The sequence below is a fragment of the Pan troglodytes genome, chromosome 16 (genome assembly GCF_028858775.2).
Source record: "Pan troglodytes isolate AG18354 chromosome 16, NHGRI_mPanTro3-v2.0_pri, whole genome shotgun sequence".
Lineage (NCBI taxonomy): Eukaryota > Metazoa > Chordata > Mammalia > Primates > Hominidae > Pan > Pan troglodytes.
The window spans coordinates 53,987,895-54,011,918 of record NC_072414.2 but is presented as its reverse complement, the minus strand read 5'-3'; the positions used below and the strand labels follow the sequence as shown (position 1 = coordinate 54,011,918).

The following is a 24,024-nucleotide window of genomic DNA, read 5'->3' as shown; positions in this document are numbered from 1 at the left end:
AGGCTTTCAGCATCTCGACATCTTGAACTCCTGACCTTGTGATCTACTCTCCTCGGCCTCCCAAAGTGCTGGGATTACAGGCGTGAGCCACCGTGCCCGGCCTAATTTTTGTATTTTTAGTACAGATGGGGTTTCACCATGTTGGCCAGGATGGTCTCAAAATCTTGACCTCGTGATCTGCCCGCCTTGGCCTCTCAAAGTGCTGGGATTACAGACGTGAGCACCCTGCCGGTTCCCAAATTCTTAACTTAACATTCAAGACATTCAACATTTTTATAAAAGTTTTATCGCTTATCAGTCATCCACATAGACTCAGTGTTATAACCATACTGGAATACTATTTCCCACATGTCGTTTTGTGCCTTTTGGATTTTGCTTTGGCAAAGTCTGTTCCTTAAGGGTTTTCTTATATCTATTTAAGTCAGACAATTTTACTGGGAATTGCTGAGCTCTTAATAGGAAGACAGTTAAGAAGAACAAAAAATTTGACAGCATAAGATCTAAAATGTCAAGACTTTTCCTATTTTCTCTTAAACCTTTATATTAACATTTACGTTAACAAAATTTGATTTTCAGGTGGAAATATGCAATTGATTCTGTTCTTGAAGTTCATATAAGAAGGTATACACAGATGTGGTCATGGATTAACATAAAAAAGCACAGGCAGTTACTCAAGAGTTATAAAATTGCCTACAAAAACAAGTTAACACAGTCTAAAGTCTCAGAAGAAATACAGAAAGAAATTCAGGTATATCTTGCATATATTAGTGAGAGCTATTATTTGTCTAATCATCCTTTAATATTCTTCTGCATGTAATTTGAATCAAAAAATAATTTTAGGAAGAACAGAATTCACCTCTTTTTGAGAGAGAATTATGTGGGAAAATGCAGAATTTTTTTTTCCAGTTTTTCTTCTTTAAAAAAACTTTTTTTCCCCCTGCAAATATCAGATAAAATAAGGTTACTGTAAACAATTTGGGGAAAGGTGTCTGGTTTTTATAATAATGTTTAGGAAGTCAGTATCAGAGCTGTTTAAATATGTGTTTATTAGATAGATATATCTTACTTGTTTTGTTAGTAAACATCCTGTATTTATACGGTAGTGGCTTTTCAAAATACTTCAAAATATTATTTATAAAAAACAGCTTTTACTAAGAAGACATTTATGCAGCCAAAAAACACATGAAAAAATGCTCATCATCACTGGCCGTCAGAGAAATGCAAATCAAAACCACAATGAGATACCATCTCACACCAGTTAGAATGGCGACCATTAAAAAGTCAGGAAACAACAGGTGCTGGAGAGGATGTGGAGAAATAGGAACACTTTTACACTGTTGGTGGGATTGTAAACTAGTTCAACCATTGTGGAAGTCAGTGTGGCGATTCCTCAGGGATCCAGAACTAGAAATACCATTTGACCCAGCCATCCCGTTACTGGGTATGTACCCAAAGGATTATAAATCACGCTGCTATAAAGACACATGCACACATATGTTTATTGCGGCACTATTCACAATAGCAAAGACTTGGAACCAATCCAAATGTCCAACAACGATAGACTGGATTAAGAAAATGTGGCACATATACACCATGGAATACTATGCAGCCATAAAAAATGATGAGTTCATGTCCCTTGTAGGGACATGGATGAAACTGGAAACCATCATTCTCAGTAAACTATCGCAAGGACAAAAAACCAAACACCGCATATTCTCACTCATAGGTGGGAATTGAACAATGAGAACACATGGACACAGGAAGGGGAACATCACACACCGGGGACTGTTGTGGGGTGCAGGGAGGGGGGAGGGATAGCATTAGCAGGTATACCTAATGCTAAATGATGAGTTAATGGGTGCAGCACACCAACATGGCACATGTATACATATGTAACAAACCTGCACGTTGTGCACATGTACCCTAGAACTTAAAGTATAATAATAATAAAAAAAAATAAGAATTTTTAAAAACAAAAACAAAAACAAAAAAACAGCTTTTATTTCTCGGGAAAGAAGAGGTCTTATCTACTCCCTTTTAAAAGGTAGAAACACGGCCGGGCATGGTGGCTCACACCTGTAATCCCAGCACTTTGGGAGGCTGAGGCGGGCGGATCACCTGAGGTCCGGAATTGGAGACCAGCCTGGCCAACGTGATGAAACCCCGTCTCTACTAAAAATACAAAAAATTAGCTGGGCGTGGTGGCGGGCGCCCGTAATCCCAGTTACTCGGGAGGCTGAGGCAGGAGAATTGTTTGAACCTGGGAGCTGGAGGTTGCAGTGAGCCCAGATCTGCCATTGCATTCCAGCCTGGCAACAAGAGCGAAACTCCCTCTCAAGAAAAAAATAAAATAAAATAAAAAATAAAAAAAATAAGCACTAAACATAGAAAGGAACAACCGGTACCAGCCGCTGCAAAATCATGCCAAAATGTAAAGACCATCGAGACTAGGAAGAAACTGCATCAACTAGCGAGCAAAATAACCAGCTAACATCATAATGACAGGATCAAATTCACACATAACAATATTAACTTTAAATGTAAATGGACTAAATGCTCCAATTAAAAGACACAGACTGGCAAATTGGATAAAGAGTCAAGACCCATCAGTGTGCTGTATTCAGGAAACCCATCTCACGTGCAGAGACAAAAATAGGCTCAAAATAAAAGGATGGAGGAAGATCTACCAAGCAAATGGAAAACAAACAAAGGCAGGGGTTGCAATCCTAGTCTCTGATAAAACAGACTTTAAACCAACAAAGATCAAAAGAGACAAGGCCATTACTTAATGGTAAAGGGATCAATTCAACAAGAAGAGCTAACTATCCTAAATATATATGCACTCAATACAGGAGCACCCAGATTCATAAAGCAAGTCCTGAGTGACCTACATAGAGACTTAGAGTCCCACACATTAATGATGGGAGACTTTAACACCCCACTGTCAACATTAGACAGATCAACGAGACAGAAAGTCAACAAGGATACCCAGGAATTGAACTCAGCTCTGCACCAAGCGGACCTAACAGACATCTATAGAACTCTCCACCCCAAATCAACAGAATATACATTTTTTTCAGCACCACACCACACCTATTCCAAAATTGACCACATACTTGGAAGTAAAGCTCTCCTCAGCAAATGTAAAAGAACAGAAATTATAGCAAACTATCTCTCAGATCACAGTGCAATCAAACTAGAACTCAGGATTAAGAATCTCACTCAAAACTGCTCAACTACGTGGAAACTGAACAACCTGCTCCTGAATGACTACTGGGTACATAATGAAATGAAGGCAGAAATAAAGATGTTCTTTGAAACCAACGAGAACAAAGAGACAACATACCAGAATCTCTGGGACACATTCAAAGCAGTGTGTAGAGGGAAATTTATAGCACTAAATTCCCACAAGAGAAAGCAGGAAAGATCCAAAACAGACACCGTAACATCACAATTAAAAGAACTAGAAAAGCAAGAGCAAACACATTCAAAAGCTAGCAGAAGGCAAGAAATAACTAAAATCAGAGCAGAACTGAAGGAAATAGAGACACAAAAAACCCTTCAAAAAATTAATGAATCCAGGAGCTGGTTTTTTGAAAGGATCAACAAAATTGATAGACTGCTAGCAAGACTAATAAAGAAGAAAAAAGAGAAGAATCAAATAGACGCAATAAAAATTGATAAAGGGGATATCACCACCAATCCCACAGAAATACAAACTACCATCAGAGAATACTACAAACACCTCTACGCAAATAAACTAGAATATCTAGAAGAAATGGATAAATTCCTCGACACATACACTCTCCCAAGACTAAACCAGGAAGGAGATGAATCTCTGAATAGACCAATAACAGGATCTGAAATTGTGGCAATAGTCAATAGCTTACCAACCAAAAAGAGTCCAGGACCAGATGGATTCACAGCCGAATTCTACCAGAGGTACAAGGAGGAGCTGGTACCATTCCTTCTGAAACTATTCCAATCAATAGAAAAAGAGGGAATCCTCCCTAACTCATTTTATGAGTCCAGCATCATCCTGATACCAAAGCCTGGCAGAGACACAACCAAAAAAGAGAATTTTAGACCAATATCCTTGATGAACATCGATGCAAAAATCCTCAATAAAATACTGGCATGTGTCTTTATAGCAGCATGATTTATAGTCATTTGGGTATATACCCAGTAATGGGATGGCTGGGTCAAATGGTATTTCTAGTTCTAGATCCCTGAGGAATCGCCACACTGACTTCCACAATGGTTGAACTAGTTTACAGTCCCACCAACAGTGTAAAAGTGTTCCTATTTCTCCACATCCTCTCCAGCACCTGTTGTTTCCTGACTTTTTAATGATCGCCATTCTAACTGGTGTGAGATGATATCTCATAGTGGTTTTGATTTGCATTTCTCTGATGGCCAGTGATGATGAGCATTTTTTCATGTGTTTTTTGGCTGCATAAATGTCTTCTTTTGAGAAGTGCCTGTTCATGTCCTTTGCCCACTTTTTGATGGGGTTGTTTGTTTTTTTCTTGTAAATTTGTTTGAGTTCACTGTAGATTCTGGATATTAGCCCTTTGTCAGATGAGTAGGTTGCGAAAATTTTCTCCCATGTTGTAGGTTGCCTATTCGCTCTGATGGTAGTTTCTTTTGCTGTGCAGAAGCTCTTTAGTTTAATTAGATCCCATTTGTCAATTTTGTCTTTTGTTGCCATTGCTTTTGGTGTTTTGGACATGAAGTCCTTGCCCACGCCTATGTCCTGAATGGTAATGCCTAGGTTTTCTTCTAGGGTTTTTATGGTTTTAGGTCTAACGTTTAAATCTTTAATCCATCTTGAATTGATTTTTGTATAAGGTGTAAGGAAGGGATCCAGTTTCAGCTTTCTACATATGGCCAGCCAGTTTTCCCAGCACCATTTATTAAATAGGGAATCCTTTCCCCATTGCTTGTTTTTCTCAGGTTTGTCAAAGATCGGATAGTTGTAGGTAAGCGGCGTTATTTCTGAGGGCTCTGTTCTGTTCCATTGATCTATATTCATGCACACGTATGTTTATTGCGGCATTATTCACAATAGCAAAGACTTGGAACCAACCCAAATGTCCAACAATGATAGACTGGATTAAGAAAATGTGGCACATATACACCATGGAGTACTATGCAGCCATAAAAAATGATGAGTTCATATCCTTTGTAGGGACATGGATGAAATTGGAAACCATCATTCTCAGTAAACTATCGCAAGAACAAAAAACCAAACACCGCATATTCTCACTCATAGGTGGGAATTGAACAATGAGATCACATGGACACAGGAAGGGGAATATCATACTCTGGGGACTGTGGTGGGGAGCGGGGAGGGGGGAGGGATAGCATTGGGAGATATACCTAATGCTAGATGACGAGTTAGTGGGTGCAGCGCACCAGCATGGCACATGTATACATATGTAACTAACCTGCACAATGTGCACATGTACCCTAAAACTTAAAGTATAATAAAAAATAAAAAAAAAAATACTGGCAAACCGAATCCAGCAGCACATCAAAAAGCTTATCCACCATGGTCAAGTGGGCTTCATCCCTGGGATGCAAGGCTGGTTCAATATATGCAAATCAATAAATGTAATCCAGCATATAAACAGAATCAAAGACAAAAACCACATGATTATCTCAATAGATGCAGAAAAGGCCTTTGACAAAATTCAACAGCCCTTCATGCTAAAAACTCTCAATAAATTAGGTATTGATGGGATGTATCTCAAAATCATAAGGGCTATTTATGACAAACCCACAGCCAATATCATAGTGAATGGGCAAAAACTGGAAGCATTCCCTTTGAAAACTGGCACAAGACAGGGATGCCCTCTCTCACCACTCCTATTCCACATAGTGTTGGAAGTTCTGGCCAGGGCAATTAGGCAGGAGAAGGAAATAAAAGGTATTCAATTAGGAAAAGAGGAAGTCAAATTGTCCCTGTTTGCAGACGACATGATTGTATATCTAGAAAACCCCATCGTCTCAGCCCCAAATCTCCTTAAGCTGATAAGCAACTTCAGCAAAGTCTCAGGATACAAAATCAATGTACAAAAATCACAAGCATTCTTAGGCACCAACAACAGACAGAGAGCCAAATCATGAGTGAACTTCCATTCACAATTGCTTCAGAGAGAATAAAATACCTAGGAATCCAACTTACAAGGGATGTGAAGGACCTCTTCAAGGAGAACTACAAACCACTGCTCAATGAAATAAAAGAGGATACAAACAAATGGAAGAACATTCCATGCTCATGGGTAGGAAGAATCAATATCGTGAAAATGGCCATAGTGCCCAAGGTAATTTACAGATTCAATGCCATCCCATCAAGCTACCAATGCCTTTCTTCACAGAATTGGAAAAAACTACTTTAAAGTTCATATGGAACCACAAAAGAGCCCGCATCGCCAAGTCAATCCTGAGCCAAAAGAACAAAGCTGGAGGCATCACACTACCTGACTTCAAACTATACTCCAAGGCTACAGTAACCAAAACAGCATGGTACTGGTACCAAAACAGAGATATAGATCAATGGAACAGAACAGAGCCCTCAGAAATAATGCCTCATATCTACAACTATCTGATCTTTGACAAACCTGACAAAATCAAGCAATGGGGAAAGGATTCCCTATTTAATAAATGGTGCTGGGAAAACTGGCTAGCCATATGTAGAAAGCTGAAACTGGATCCCTTCCTTACGCCTTATACGAAAATCAATTCAAGATGGATTAAAGACTTAAACGTGGCCGGGCGCGGTGGCTCACGCCTGTAATCCCAGCACTTTGGGAGGCCGAGGCGGGCGGATCACGAGGTCAGGAGATCGAGACCATCCTGGCTAACACGATGAAACCCCGTCTCTACTAAAAATACAAAAAATTAGCCGGGCGTGGTAGCGGGCGCCTGTAGTCCTAGCTACTCAGGAGGCTGAGGCAGGAGAATGGCGTGAACCCGGGAGGCGGAGCTTGCAGTGAGCCGAGATCGCGCCACTGCACTCCAGCCTGGGCGACAGAGCGAGACTCCGTCTCAAAAAAAAAAAAAAAAAAGAGACTTAAACGTTAGACCTAAAACCATAAAAACCCTAGAAGAAAACCTAGGCATTACCATTCAGGACATAGGCATGGGCAAGGACTTCATGTCTAAAACACCAAAAGCAATGGCAACAAAAGCCAAAATAGACAAGTGGGATCTAATTAAACTAAAGAGCTTCTGCACAGCAAAAGAAACTACCATCAGAGTGAACAGGCAACCTACAAAATGGGAGAAAATTTTCGCAACCTACTCATCTGACAAAGGACTAATATCCAGAATCTACAATGAACTCAAACAAATTTACAAGAAAAAAACAACCCCATCAAAAAGTGGGCAAAGGACATGAACAGACAGTTTTCAAAAGAAGACATTTATGCAGCCAAAAAACACATGAAAAAATGCTCACCATCACTGGCCATCAGAGAAATGCAAATCAAAACCACAATGAGATACCATCTCACACCAGTTAGAATGGCAATCATTAAAAAGTCAGGAAACAACAGGTGCTGGAGAGGATGTGGAGAAATAGGAACACCTTTACACTGTTGGTGGGAGTGTAAACTAGTTGAACCATTGTGGAAGTCAGCGTGGTGATTCCTCAGGGAACTAGAACTAGAAATACCATTTGACCCAGCCATCTCATTACTGGGTATATACCCAAATGACTATAAATCATGCTGCTATAAAGACACATGCACACATATGTTTATTGCGGCATTATTCACAATAGCAAAGACTTGGAACCAACCCAGATGTCCAACAATGATAGACTAGATTAAGAAAATGTGGCACATATACACCATGGAATACTATGCAGTCATAAAAAATGATGAGTTCATGTCCTTTGTAGGGACATGGATGAAATTGGAAATCATCATTCTCAGTAAACTATCGCAAGAACAAAAAACCAAACACCGCATATTCTCACTCATGGGTGGGAACTGAACGATGAGAACACATGGACACAGGAAGGGGAGCATCACACTCTGGGGACTGTTGTGGGTTGGGGGGAGGGGGGAGGGATAGCATTGGGAGATATACCTAATGCTAGATGACAAGTTAGTGGGTGCAGCGCACCAGCATGGCACATGTATACATATGTAACTAACCTGCACATTGTGCACATGTACCCTAAAACTTAAAGTATACTAATAATAAAAAAGTAAATACGAACAAACAAATAATCAAAAAAATAAAAGGTAGAAACACACTGGATACATAATTTGCTTAATGTCTTCTGATTTCAGTTATAGAACTATTTCTAGCAATGATTCATAATGTGAAAAATGAGTTGAATTCCTATTTTTCTGAAGTATATCACAATCACCAGTGTGAAATATTAGAAAAAGCGTAGTTATTGGCGTCAGATGGATTTGGGTTCAAGTACTGACTTGGATATTTACCAAGTGTCCTTCTGATTATGGACACAAGTTTCTCAAACTCTCAGGTCTAGTGTTCTCGTATATAAAATGGTAACAATATCTGTCTTACAGAGTGGTGAGAATTGTATGAGACAGCACATAAAGCACTTGGAACACAGGTCACCTGGTTAATGTTGGATTCCCCCACGTACTTTTATATAAATGCCTCAAATCAGTTTCTACTTTAGCCTAATTATTGATTTGCAGAATTTTACATTCTTAAATATTATGTGTTTTGTAATGTCACCCTTAGTACAATGGCTATGTAATGATAAGAATGGGGGGAGTTAGAAGTAAGAATCATAAGGATGATATGTAAAACAAGTCCCCTTCCTAAATATTCTTGTTTTCATGTGCATTTATGTCTATGTGTTAATTATAATGGTCTCCAGAAAAATTATTTTCATACTATATTTAATGAGGATTTATTTTCTTGGAAAACTTATTTTCTCTTACTGTAAAAAATTAAAAAATTTAAAAGTCTAGAATACATTCAAATTTATACCAATACTTTCATTAGGTCACAGGTACTGATAATGGACTAGATATGCCTAGAAATCATGAAAGAAAAATTTCTTTTATCTAATGATTAAATTTCTTGTTTACAAGTGCCTCTGTTTTTTACAGGACTTGGAGAAGACTCTAGATGTTTTTAACATAATTTTAGCAAGGCAACAAGCACAAGTTGAGGTAATCATTTTTATTAGCTGATTTTATGTTTTAAACATGTTAATGCCCGCTTTTAAACCTAGGATCAAGAAATTGAAGTTTCACGAGGTGAGGTTTTTATTGCTTAATTTAGTCTCAGGAGAAAAGAAACTGGAGTACTGAAAAAAAGCCACTAACATGAAGGGGAAAAAAAACCTTATTATTATTATTATTTTTTTTTTGAGATGGAGTCTTGCTCTGTCTCCCGGGCTGGGATGCAGTGGCGTGATCTTGGCTCGCTGCAACCTCTGCCTCCCGGGTGCAAGTGATTCCCCTACCTCAGCCTCCTGAGTAGCTGGGATCATAGGCGTGTGCCACCACGCCCGGCTAATTTTTTTTGTAATTTTAGTAGAGATGGGTTGTCGCCGTGTTGGCCAGCCTGGTCTTGAATTCCTGACCTCAGGTGATCCACTCACCTCGGCCTCTCAAAGTGCTGGGATTACAGTCGTGAGCCACTGCGCCTGGCCACTTAGAAAATTTTATAATGAAAAATCTGAAAAACTCCAAGAAGAAAGTAAATAAAAGACATCTATAATCCTGACAACTTAGAATACCACTGTGATCATTTTGGCTATCAGTTTTTCTCCCATGCTTATATACCTGCTTATTTATGCTTTTTATCTCCTTTTTTTTTTTTTTTTACTTTTTCTTTGTTTCCTCTTCCTTCCCTTCCTTCTTCCTTCTCTCCCTCTCATCTTTCTTTTCTCCTTTCCTTCCTTCCTCTTTCCTTCACTTTCTTCCTTTTTTTCCTTTCTTTCTGAAATTGGAAATGATCTACTGATAATGTTTTATAACTGCTTGTTTATTGATGCCTTGTGCGCAGTGTTCCATGTCATTTCTAAGATTCTGTAACATGACTTTTTGGTAATGAAAAAAAAATTACAAATGCAATATAACTCATTGTAGAAAAGTTAGAAAATATAGATAAAACAAAAACACTCATCTCAGAAACTAAAAGTAACTACTGTTAATACCTTTCTGTATATCCTTTTAGTCCTTTTTATAGTTACAGATGTCCATGTACTTACTCATACTTTTAAATGAGATTAAGGCATATACAGTTGACCCTTGAACAAACTGAACGTTAGGGACGCCAAGCCCCCACACAATTAAAAATTTGTGTATAACTACTTTCTCTCTCTTTTTTTTTTTTTTTTGAGATGGAGTCTTGCTCTGTTGCCCAGGCTGGAGTGCAGTGGCGCAATCTTGGGTCACTGCAACCTCTACCTCCCAGGTTTCAAGCGATTCTCCTGTCTCAGCCTCCTGAGTATCTGGGACTATAGGCATGTGCCACCATGCCCGGCTAATTTTTGTATTTTTAGTAGAGATGGGGTTTCACCACATTGGCCAGGCTGGTCTCGAACTCCTGACCTCAGGTCATCCACCCGCCTTGGCCTCCCAAAGTGCTGGGATTACAGGCATGAGCCACCATGCCTGGCCTGTGTATAACTTTAGATTCTTCAAAAACTTAACTACTGGTAGCCTACTGTTAACCGAAAGCCTTATTGATAAATAGTTGATTAACACATATTTTTAAATGTTATATGTATTGTACACTGTATTCTTACAATAAAGTAAGCCAGAGAAAAGAAAATGTTATTAAGAAAATTATAAGAAAGTGAAAATATATTTACTATTCAGTAAGTAGAAGTTGATCACCATAAAGGTCTTCACATTGAGTAAGCTGAGGAGTGGGAGGAGGAAGAGGAGGATTGTCTCAGGGGTAGCAGAGGCAGAAGAAAATCCTTGTATAAGTGCACTCATGCCGTTCAAACCCATGTTGTTCAAGGGTCATCTCTACACTTGTTCATTTATTTAGCAAGTACTCACTGAGTGTCTGTTATGCTTGCATTATGACTAAAAGTATAGACTTGGGAGTCAGATGGTCTGGATTCTGATCCCAGCTTTGCCATCTACTAATTATATGATTTTGGGCCATTTGACCCCTCTGTGCCTTAGTTTCCTGATTTGTGAGATGAGATTAATTAGTAGTACCTATGTCTTAGGGTTATTATTAGGAGTACCTCATAATTCATATAAAACACTTAAATGATTATGTGCCTGGCACATAGCAGTTACTAAACACGTGATTTTTTTTCATTGTCATTATCATTTGCATTAGCCTACATAAATGAACAAAACAGACAAAAATCTTTTATTTATATTGTAGGGGACAAGGTTAATAAGTACTTCAATAAGAATAAAGTAGGAAAGAATATAAGGAGCACTGAAGCTAGTCAGTGATAATGATTTGCAGTTTTAAACAGGGTTGTCAGGAAAAGCCTCACTAACAAGGAAACATTTGAGCAAAGACCTGAAGAACATGGGGCAATCAGCCAGAAAGGTATCTAAGGGAAAGGTATAACCAGGCAGAATTAATAAAGTGTAACTGCTTAAAGGTTTTGGGGTTGGAACATACCTGGCTCATTCAGGAAACTAACTGGAGTCCTGAGAGAGGGAAGAGTGGTGGTTGATGAGGTCAGAGAAGTAAGGTAGCAGAGGAATGGGAGGGCTGCTCGTGGGAGTTGAGATTGCCAGATTGTGTAGCATCTTATAAGCCATTGTGTGGATTTGGGCTCTTACTCTGAATTGGGAAACTAATAGTAGGTTTTGAAACAGGGTGATATGATCTGGCATAAGTTTTAAAATTCACCCTGGCTACTTTGAAAGCAGACTGTAGGAAGGAAGGCAAGAGTGAAGACAGGGGGAGCAGTTAGGAGGCTATTGAAATAGTTGAGATGAGTGGTGATAGTAGCTTTACTGAGAATGGTTGCAAATAAAGGTGATCAGAAAGGGTCAGATTCTAGATATACTTTGAGGGTACAGCCAGTATTTCCTGACTGACTAGATGTGAGTTGTAGGAGAGAGAGTAAAAAATGCCTTTAAATATTTTGACCTGGAGCAGTTGGAAGGATGGATTTGCTGTCAAATAAGAGGGGGAAGATGGGACAGAACAAGCTTGAGTGAGATGAGAGAAGACCGTGAGTTCAGTTTGGGACCTATTAAGTTTTAGCTATTTCTTAGACCTCAGAGGGGCAGTGGAGTAGGCAATTATGTGGAGTTCAGAAGAGGAGTCTGTGCTGGATATAGAAATGTAGGAAGGGTCAGCACATGGATTTCTTTAAAACCATGAGATTGCATGAGATCACCTCAGGAATTAGAATAGCTAGAGAAGAGGAGAGTTGCAAAGATCCAAAGCTTCTATTGTTACAATCAGAGGGATGGGAAAGAACCAGCAAAGGTGACCATAAAGGGATTGCCAGAGTTGTAATAGGGAAGCTGTATGAATGTAACACCTTCAAATTCAAGTGAAGAAAGAATTTCAAGGAAGAGAAAGTGATCAACTGTGACAGCTGCACCTGATTTTTTAACTAAGATAGGACAGAATTGAACATTAAACCTACTAAATATGGGATATTTTTAGCCATGACGTTTTTCAAGTAATTTTTTGGCACCAATTTCTTTTTATTCTCTTCTTTTGCACTCTTGATTATTTGGACTCTTAATTTTATATTCTATACATATATATATATATATATATATATATATGTATGTAAAATATATAGGCAAGGATGAAAACACCCATATGTATAAGATATATGTATTCATATATAAGATATATGTGTGTGTATGTAATATATATATGTGTGTGTGTGTGTGTGTGTGTGTGTGTGTGTGTATTTAGACCTTTTGGTGCTCTGTTCTTTTTTTTTTCCTGCAATCTTTTTTCTCTCTCTAAGGCTAGATAATTTCTGTTGATCTGTCTTCAAGTTCTGTCTTTCTTCTGTCATCTTCATTTTGCTATTGAACCCATCCTGGGAGTTTTTAATTTCAGATATTATATTTTTCAGGTCTAAAATTACTATTGAGTTTTTTTTTATAGTTTGCATTTCTCTATTGAAGATTCCAATCTTTTTAGTAATTTCCAGTGTGTTTGCCTTTATGTCATGTACTATAGTTACAGTGCCTCTCTGATAGTTCCAGCTATCAGACATCGAAGTTATCTGATTATTGGCATCTGATGATTATCTTTTCCTTGAGAATTGGTTACATTTTCAGTTTTATTTGTTTTCATATGTCAAGTAATTTTGGATTGTATTTTTGACATTGTGATTATTATATAATCTCTGGATCTTGTTATAATCCTCTGGAAAATGTTGACATTTTGTGTTAGTGTACAACCTAGTTAAGTTATGAATCTAAGTTGTGTTTGCCTTCTGTGGATGGTGGTTCAGATTTCAGTTCAGCTCTTTAAACCTTTGGTATGTAAGTTTGAGTTTGTTCTACACGTGAATATTACTGGGGTTAGTTTGAGACTTGTGCAGATGGTTCATATTAGTTGATGTGGCTAAGACCTTTGCTACTTTGGTTTGGGTTAGTTTCACATATGTGAAGCTTGTATTAGACTGAGATTTGGACGGGTTCATATACAGAATTAAGAGATATCCCCTTCTCCAGCTCTTTCCCTGCCAGGGTTTTCTCACATACATTCTGGCCTTCATGAACTCCATTTACTGGTTCCTTGGCCGGAAATACGGAGTTTTTCTCAGGGTTTTAGCTGCCTGTGCAACTGTGCTCCATGTTCCTCTGCTCTGCTCCATGGTGAGGCCCTTGCTCAGGGCAGAGCCATGTATAGTAGTTTTCTATGTCTGTATAACAAACGTAGTGGCTTGAAACAACACATAGCTATTATCTCTGAGTTTCTCTGGGTCTGGAGTCTAGGTATGGGTTAATTGAGTCCTCTGCTTAAGGTTTTAAAATATTGCAAGATGTTGGTTTGGGACTATGGTATCTGAAACGTGACTGATGGAGGATCCACTTTCCTTGGCAGAATTTAGCTCTTTGTGGCTGTGGAATGGAAGGCTTCAGCTTTTTGTTGATTTCTGGCTAGAGCTGCCCTCAGCTTATAAATATCATCTTCAGTTCCTTGCCTAATGGGCTTCCCAACATAGACAACCATAACATGGCAGCTTTCTCCTTCAAAAGAAGAAACTGCAGCAAGATGGTCACTAAAGTCTTATGTATATAACATACACATTGTACACAGAATCAAGTATATTTTATTACCTTTGCCATATTTTATTGTTTAGAAACTAGTTGCAAGTCATGCCCATGCTCAAGGGCAAGAACATTAGAAATGGGAGATTATGGTGGTGGGGTGGAATGGGGTGGGCACAACATGTGAGAAAAACAAACGTCATGGAAAACTCACTCTTGTGCAGGTCACTTCTCCAAATTGTGACCCCTTCTACTGTTTGCCTGCTTTGCTTACTTTTCAAAATCTCGGGTAGATCTTTTTTATATTTTGTTCAGAAGTTTTATTTGGGTTGAAGAGGGCTTATGCCACCATGGAACTAAAACTTTCACTGAAATTAGTAATAAAGAAGTAACTTAAGAGCAATTTTTATAGAATAATGTGGGCAGAAGCTTGATAGGAATGAGAGAGCATGAACGACTGGGAATGGGAGACAATGAGTAGGAACAGTATGATTCTTTGCTGTAAGCAGAGCAGATAAATGCAGCAGTAAGTGGTGGACAATGTGGAGTCAAGAGAAGGTTTTGTAACTTGCTTTTCTTTCTTTAAAAAAATTGTATCCATTTTCAATGTCAGCAGAATCATTTATCTGACATCATTTAAGATAGCTGAATAGAGGCCGATGTGGTGGCCCACTCCTGTAATCCCAGCACTTTGGGAAGCTGAGATGGGCAGATCACGAGGTCAGGAGTTTGAGACCAGCCTGGCCAACATAGTGAAACCCTGTCTCTACTAAAAATACAAAAATTAGCCGGGTGTGGTGGCACACACTTGTAATCTCAGTTACTTGGAAGACTGAGGCAGGAGAATCGCTTGAACCCGGGAGGTGGAGGTTGCAGTGAGCCGAGACCATGCCATTACACTCCAGCCTGGGTGACAGAGTGAGAATCCGTCTCAAAAAAAAAAAAAAAAGATAGCTGAATAGTATTCCATTCTGAGCATATACCAGAATTTGCTTCACTGTTTCTCACTGGCTATATTTAATTGTAAGTGACTCTACAATGAATAGCCTTATCTCTGCATTTTCTCAAACATCCCTTATTTTCTCACAGGCAAATTCCCCAAGGTACAAGTTATTAGGTCAGAAAGTATGAATATTTTAAAAGGTATTTGCTACTGCTGGGGATTGTTCCTATGAAAGAGAGGAATGAATCACTGGAGGAAACAATTTCAATCCTCCACGACTTAAGTTGCTTTAGCTTAAATGTGTATTCTTAGTACCAGCTACAGTTGCTTAAAAAGTGAAGAAAGAGAACTAATATTGGGATGCAGTAGACAAAGAAGGATGGACGTAGAAGAGAAGGCAATTTGACCTATCTAACATTGATTTTTTTCATTGTAATGGAAAGTACATAGGGCTGGAGTTTAAAATGTAGGCGGAGGATTGGCTGAAGTTATTTACCATGGGCAACTTAGTTGGACAGAGAAGGAAGTGAAGGCAACAAGGGGGTAATTGAGGAAAAGGGAAAGCGCTCTGCATCCATCTTCATCTTAGGTCTCATTTGTATATTTTTATTTATTTTTGGTCTCATATATATATGTGTGTATATATATATATGCTTTGAAATAACTATAGGTTTACAATAAGTAGCAAAGATAGTTCACAGAGGTCCTGTGTACCCTTCACCTGTTTCTCCCAGTGCTTACATCTACATAATATAGTACAATACCAAAACCAAGAATTTGACATTGGTATGTGTGTGTATAGTTCTGTGACAGCTCTCATATTTTTAAATATTAATTCTTATTTATTTTTAAATGGTAATTGACAAACGTAGGAAAACTTTTCTTCACTGTTCTTTGTTACTTCATTTTCTTCATAGCCTTTCTGTGTTTGAAATTAGTATTTTTGATTGTGTGCTTTCCTACTAATTCATCTCTTTTTCTCTTTATTATGTGTAAAATTTTCAGTTTATTTTTAAATTCCTTGAAATTTGTAGCATGCTGATCACACCTTTAACTAAGATTTCAATGCTAATGCTAATAATGGCTTTATCTTTCTTTTAAAGGTTTTCAGATATTTAAGTAGAGATTTGGGAGGAAGTTGAATGTTGGGGTTTGTCGCCATACTATCTTGATGTCTCTTAGGATATTTTAAAAAGGTTAATTTCAGTTAATTTTTTTTCCAAAATAAAATGGCTTCTTTACCCCAAAGTGTAAAAAAAGTATTATCTATTTTTATAAAGAATAATTTTTATGGTAGCTAAGAATATGGTAACAATGAAAAAATACAATTTAGTGCCTGCCGTTTTAAAACTTAAAGCTATCAGTTTGGTTAAAAGAGATGTTGATAAAATATGCAAATGCTTTTTAGCTTTTTCTGCTTTTAGATTTGTAAAAACTGTTCATGAATTCATCTATTTATTAAGTCTCAGTATCTAAGAGAGGTTCAAACTTGAAGTTTCTGGTTGCATTTTCCCTAAAAGAATTCATAGAAGATTCTTAAAAGTGGAAAAACTCAGATGATACACATTTAATTGGGTGTCATTTCCAAAAAAGCTCGGTTTTATCTACTTGTGAAACTGTTGAAGCAGTTAATTCCCTTTATCATGATCTCTGCTGTTGAAGGAAACTAGTTTGTTGTCATCTCAGTGGTTCTGAACCTTGGCTGCATGTTAGAATCACCAGGGGAATTAAAAAAAAAATACCTCTCTCTTGAGAGAGAACCCACTCTCTCAAGATTTGATTTAATTGTTGTGTGGTCGGGCTTTGGCTTTGGCATTTTTTCTCATAAAGCTTCTAGATGATTCTTTTGTGCAGCAAGGATTGAATACCACTGAGCTGTGGTATCCACAGTAGCTGATTTGTCATTTACTTTCATCTTGCAGTTTCAAACAGGGCTTGAAAATGTATATACTCATCCCTAGCTTGTGACAAAAGTTTAACATTTTGCCCATCCTTAATCTTTACATTCACCAATCAAACCTATTCTCTTTACTATAGAATTCAACTCTTTACTTTTATCTTCTCTTTTGTATTATTCCACTTTTTATTACACACAGAGGCTTACAATATGTTACCGATTCACTACCAATTTCAAATACTTTAAGTGGAAAAATTATTGAAATTTACTTATTCAGGGAATGAGAACATATAATCTAAATTACTTATCCCCTTTATTTTGTTTATCCCTGTATTCTGCCTTTTGGTTATTCATCCATATTTCTCTGAAAAGTGGGCAAAGAGAAGGAGCGATAGAAAATCAAGTCAGGATTTGTTGAGAAAAGAGGGTGAAATTAGATTTAAGGACTATTTTAATTTATATCCCTCCTTCTGCCACTGTCCTAGTTGGCAAGCCAGCTTTGTATATGAATTCTGAAATATAATTGTTTTAAATTAATACTTTTTGGGTGTGTTCCCTTTCAAGGAACTTTTCGTTTTATAAACATGCAGTTCTGGTGGCTTCTTAACTTAAAAATTTGGAAGAATTTGGAAGTCACATTGCTTAGAAATATTTTACTTGAAACCTTAACTGTATTGCTCATAACATGCAGCCTCATCAAAATGCTATCAGTTGGTGTGAGAAGTATTAATAAACTAATAGGGGGACTGCATTTAACTAAATTATGTTGTGAGCATCATTTACGATCTTGACTGGTGCAATGTTACGTAGCGTTAAAAAAAAAAAGAACCATTGTTTTTTTCCCAGGCTACACCTGAAAATGAAGAGGGCAACATTCTTAAAGTAAATTTTTTAATTTTTATTTTTTAGGTGATTCGGTCTGGGCAAAAATTAAGGAAAAAGTCTGCTGACACAGGCGAGAAACGTGGAGGCTGGTTTAGTGGGTTTTGGGGTAAGAAAGAGTCTAAGAAAAAGGACGAAGAATCATTGATTCCTGAAAGTAAGTTCCAAGTCAAATAATTTATTGTACAGTGTTAAGTTAAAAAAAAACTATGTAAATTATATCTTCCCTGTTGAATTTTATTTTGAAATACATTTGAAATAAATTACCTCAGTATAGTAAATATATAAGCAAATACATCAGGCTGGAATATTCCTGTGTTTATCTAAAATAAAACTTAGACTAAAATAAAACATTGATTTTTTTGTTTGTGAAATAATATTTATGTCAAATTTAAAATGTTTAAATTTAAAGATCTCAACATTTAGCATTTTTTGTTACCTTTTGCATAGATATTCAATTACAAGTTTCACTTAAGTTTTAAAATACTTAGGGAATTCTAAAACCCATATATTAGAACTGAATTTCCTTAATGGTGTCTCTTTGCCTTTTCTTGACCTTAGCAAGCAAATAGAATATGTTTGGTCAAAGTTGTAGTATATTAGAGGATATTACCTGGCTAATTTTGCTTTAGCATTTGTGTCTGTTGATTTTAGGATACTTGTTAGTTTGGTTAGTCTTTTTAGTTATATTTGTAAAATGGAAGCAATTAATTTCTTAAAATGTTGTTTTTTCATAGCTATTGATGACCTTATGACTCCAGAGGAAAAAGATAAACTCTTCACTGCCATTGGTTATAGTGAGAGTACCCACAACCTAACTTTACCTAAGCAGGTAATTATTTAAGTGGCTTAAAGGAATTTTGTCTCATTGTACTATATTAGATTGGATTGGATTAGAGTTACTGATTTTTTTAAGTAATAAAAATGTTATTAATTCCACTCTGCTACTTAATGGTTGAATGTTTCAGTCAGGTTTTACCAATTAAAATTCTCTCTCCAACTTTATTTTATTTGATTTTTTGAGATGGAGTCTCGCTCTGTCACCCAGGCTGGAGTGCAGTGGCGTGATCTTGGCTCACTGCAACCTCTGCCTCCTGGGTTCAAGTGATTCTCCTGCCTCAGCCTCCTGAGTAGCTGGGATTACAGGCACCTGCCACCCTGCCTGGCTAATTTTTGTGTTTTTAGTGGAGAGGAGGTTTTGCCATGTTGACCAGGCTGGTCTCAAATTCCTGGCCTCAGGTGACCTGACTTCCTCGGCCTCCCAAAGTGCTGGGATTACGGGGGTGAGCCACTGTGCCCAGCCTCCAACTTTAGATTTAAGTAGTTTTAGTGAACATAAGAATAACCTGACAAAAGTACTTATTATAGTGCTAAATTGAATCTTAAAAAAATTTTATCTTAAAAAATTTTTTTCAACTTGTGAAGCATAACATATATAAAAATGTAAGCAAAACCAAAATGTACTGCCTATTTGATTGACTAAAAAGGGAACAGGTATGCAATTATTATCAAGGTCAAGATTTAGAATATTGCTGTCACCTTAGAAGTCCCTACATCCCCCATCATTGCTTCTCCAAAGGTAACCGTTACCTTGATTTTTATGGTAATCATATCTTTTATTTCTTTTTGTTTTTTACTACCAACACTGTTATTTTGTTTTGCATATTTTTAATCTTTCTATAAATGGCCTTATAAAATATATATTTTCTGTTTCTAGTTTTGTTCTTGTGAGATTCATCCCTGTTGTTGCAGTAGATGTATTTTACTAACTTTCATTGCTGTATGGGATTCAGTTATTTGAAAATACCACATCTTATTTATTTGTACTGTTGATGAACATTTGGGTTGTTTCTTGTTTATCATGAATAATGCTGCTCTGAACTTCTGTCTTTTAGTGTGGATGTGTAAGATAACGTTTACTGAGGAGTGGAATTGCTGAGTCATAGGATATGACCATATTAAATAGTTTTCCAATGTGGAAAACACTTCCGCTAGCTGTATGCAAGGATAATTATTGCTTCACATCTTCACCAGCACTTGGCATTATCAATCTTTTAAATTTTAGCCATTCTAAATGGGGATGAATAGTAGTATTATTAGGTTGGTGCAAAAGTAATTGTAATATTACGGTTTTAATTTGCATTTCCTGGATGACTAAAGAGGTTTTGCACTTTTTATGTATGTATTGGTCTTTGGTCTTTAGATATGCTATTTTATGAAAGTGGGTTTTGAGTCTCTTCTTCATTATTAGGTTGTCTTTTTTTCTTATTGGTTTGTAGGAATTCTTTATATATTCTGGATATGAGGCCTTTGCTAGTTAGATGTTAATATCTTCCCCAACAACGTGGGTTGGCTTTTCATTTTTAGTTGTGTTGCAAGTCTGTCTGCACACAATGTGAAGTACATTTTCATTCTCTGTTTTTTTTTTTCTTTTGAGACAGGGTCTTACTGTCCCAGGCAGGAGTGCAGTGGCACGATCTTGGCTTACTGCAACCTCTGCCTCCTGGGTTCAAGTGAGTCTCCTGCCTCAGCCATCCGAGTAGCTGGAATTACAGGCATGTGCCACCATGCCCAGCTAATTTTTTGTATTTTTTTTTTTTTTTTTGTAGAGACAGGGTTTTGCCACATTGCCCAGGCTGGTCTCAAACTCCTGAGCTCAAGTGACCTGCTTGCCTTGGCCTCCCAAAGTGCTGGGATTACAGGCGTGAGCCACCACTCCTCCCATCCCCACTTTCATTCATTAATAATATCTTTTGATGGCTAGACTTCTTATTTATAATATTTATTTTCTTTATTAATCTTTTCCTTTTTGGCTAATGCTCTTTTGGTGTCCTGTTTAAAAGTCTTTCCTCATTGCAAGGTCATGAAACTATGCTTCTAGAAGTTTTATATTGTCTTGCTTTATGTATTTAGATTTATGGTCTATCTAAAATTGATTTTTGTGTATGGTGTGAAGTTGGGGTTAAGATTCAATTTTTGTCCATATAGCTGTCTCCTTACACAGCACCGGTTGCCTTTGCCACTGCTCTCCATTTACCTCTTTATCATCAGTTAAGTGTCCATATTTGTGGAATTCCTGCTTTATTCCATTGGCCATTTGTCTGTCTTCGTAGTATTCTGTGTTAGTTACTGTAACTTTGTAATCAGTCCTTTGACCTTGTTGTAGAAATCTTTAAACTCTCGTGTTCTTTATGATTACCTTTTCTATTCTTGGTCCTTAAAATTTCCATATAAATTTTAGAATCAGCTGTTCAGTTTCTATAAAAACTTGAGATTTTCATTGGGATTTTATTGACTCTATAAATTAATTTGGGGATAATTTATGTCTTTATAGTATTGAGTCTTTTAACCTATAAATATAGCACATGGCTCCATTTATTTACCTCTTTTTCATTCCTCTAATAATGTTTTATAATTTTATCTGTAGAAGTTGAACATCTTTTGTTGGATTTGTATAAGTGTCTTTAAAATTTGGTTGAGGAAGAATTTACATACAATAAAGTTCACAGATCTTAAATTTTATTTGATGAATTTGGACAATTGAATACACCTATGTGGTGATCAACAAAAACAAGATAGAGAACATTTCCATCCTTCCAAAAAGTTCCCTTGTAACCCTTTCCAGTCATTTTTCTTCTTTTGCCTTGCAAAACAAACACTTTATAACTTATGTCACTGTGATTACTTTTTCCAGTTCATGCATTGTTTTGTTTCTATCTTCTTTTGCTCAAAATAATGTTTTTGATATTCATCCATGTTGAGTATGTGTCTGTAGATTGTTCCTTTTCATTGCTGAATAGTATTTCATTGTATGAATATACCATAATTTTTTATCTATTTCCTGTTGATATATATTTTTTTGTTTCTGGTTTTGGCTATTACAGATAATGCTGCTATGAACATACTTGTACAAGTCTTTGGTGGAGATATGTTTTTACTTCTCTTGAGTTAAATACCTGGGAGTAGAGTTGCTGGGTCATAGGGTAAATATGTATAACTTTTCTAAAAACTGGCAAACACTTCTCCAAAAGTTGTAATATTTTATATTCCTACCACTGGTTCCAGTTGCTACATATTCTTGACCACATTTGATATTGCCAGGCTTTTTAATTTTAGCCATTTTAGTGGATTTGATATGTTCCTCGACTGTGGTTTTAATTTGCATTTTCCTAATGACTAATGATGTTGATATGGTTAGGTTTTTGTGTCCTCTCCCAGATCTCATCTTGAATTGTAATCCCCATAATCCGCCCCTCACCACCATCAAGGGAGAGACCAAGTGGTAATAATTGAATCATGGGGTTGGTTTCTCCGATACTGTTGTCGTGATAGTGAGTTAATTCTCATGATCTGATGGTTTTATACACGGGAGTTCCCCTGCACAAGCTCTCTTGCCTGCTATGTAAGAAGTGTCTTTGCTCTTCCCTTGCCTTCTGCCATGATTGTGAGGCCTCCCCAGCAGTGTGGAACTGTGAGTCCATTAAACCTTTCTTTGATAAATTACCCAGTCTCAGGTATGTCTTTATTAGCAGCATGAGAATGGACTAATACACTTGATTATTATAGTTTTATAAGTCTTAAAGTAAGACCTCTGCCTTGGTTTTTTTTTTTTTTTAAGAGTGTTTTGGCTATTTTAGGCCTTTTCCACTTATATATACCTTTTAGAATAATCTTATCAGTGTTTTCAAAAGTACATGCTGCTTTTGTTAGAGATTACATTGAATCTGTAAATTATTATGGGGAGAATTGTAATTTTAGCAATATCGAATATTCCAGTCACATAATTCCTTTCTTTGTCTTTGACCATCTGTCAGTAATTTTCGTTCTACCTGAACAATACCAATTATATTATTTTGTTGAATGCAGTTCTGCTGGTGAGGAGTTTTTAAATTTTTTTTTGTCTTTCTGAAAATATCTCTATTTTTCCTTATTTTTTGAAGGATACTTTTGTGTATAGAATTCTAGGTTGTTAATGATTTTCTGAGTTTTGAAGGTATAATTTCATTGTTGTTTGGCCTGCATTTTCTTTTGTGTATTCAGCTGTTAGTCTTACGGTATCACTTTGAAGGTAATTTCCACCCATCTCTCTCATTTTTCTATTTTTAAGAAAATCTCTTTACCTTAGATGTTCAGTAATTTTACTGTGATGTGACTAGATATGTATTCATTTTTGTTTATACTGTTTGGACTTCTTACTGTTTGGACATCTTGAGGTTTCATCAATTTGGGAAAAAAATCCTCACTTCCTAGTTTTATTTCCCATCATTCTTTTATCCTTCATCCTTTGGTACTTCTAATGTACATAGTGGGATCTTTTCGTAATATCTCTTGTGTGTCTTATTTTCTCTGAGGTATTTCCAAGTTCTTTATCTGTTTATTCTTCGGTTAGTTTCCTCTAATTCTCTCTTCAGCTCTTTGTATATTACTGTTAAACTCATTTATTGAATTTTTAATTGGCTTTTGTATATTTCAGTTCTTGAATTTCTATGTGGTTCTTTTTTTATAGCTTCCAAATTCTTTGCTAACATGCTCTGTTTTATCTTTTATGTCTTTGACCCTAGTAAATCTAGTAGTCTGAGTAAGTCTAAAATTAGACACTCGATGTCTAGAGCTCCTGTGAATCTATTTTCTGTTGTTTCTGCTGGTTTTTGTTCCAATTTGTCATGAATCTAGTGAGCCTGTGTGTGTGTGTGTGTGTACCTGTGTATGAGTGTGTGTGTGAGTGTGTGTGTATGTGTATACGTGCACCAATCAGTGTTACTGTAGGTATTGAGATGATTTGATGCTGTGCTGCAGATCATGGGAGTCTGCCTGCTTCCAGTTCACGTTTACTCTTATGATATAGCCCTTTAGGGTCCCAGGCAAAAGAATGTGTTTTAGCAGTGCTTTTACCCTTTGGTGGGAACTGATTTCCAATTTTGACCCTGCTAGCCTAGCTTCACAGCCTCTAGGCTGTCCCCTTTGAAATTTCCAAATACCTCTAGGAGAAACAGGTCCCCAAATTCCAGGATCATCTCCCTGGTTCTCTGTTTTACCTCCAATCTTGACTCAGTAATTTTGGGGTCAGGATTTATTTTTCTCAGTGTCTTACTAACTCTGCACAGAAATCAAGCAGA

General features: G+C 36.9%; 1 protein-coding gene across 18 annotated transcripts in view; it reads left to right on the top strand.

Moving 5' to 3' along the window:
- The window catches only part of VPS13C (vacuolar protein sorting 13 homolog C), a 202,616-nt gene that overhangs the window by 51,717 nt on the left and 126,875 nt on the right, over positions 1–24,024 (top strand). For all 18 annotated transcript variants that reach the window (XR_010151392.1, XR_010151394.1, XR_010151393.1 and 15 more), the window contains 4 exons: positions 577–748; positions 9,108–9,170; positions 17,936–18,065; positions 18,646–18,740. Coding sequence is in view for 14 of the 18 variants with exons in the window: in XM_054666973.2 (XP_054522948.1) it covers positions 577–748; positions 9,108–9,170; positions 17,936–18,065; positions 18,646–18,740 (460 nt within the window). In the remaining 4 variants the exon portion in view is untranslated. The remainder of the gene's footprint in view (positions 1–576; positions 749–9,107; positions 9,171–17,935; positions 18,066–18,645; positions 18,741–24,024) is intronic.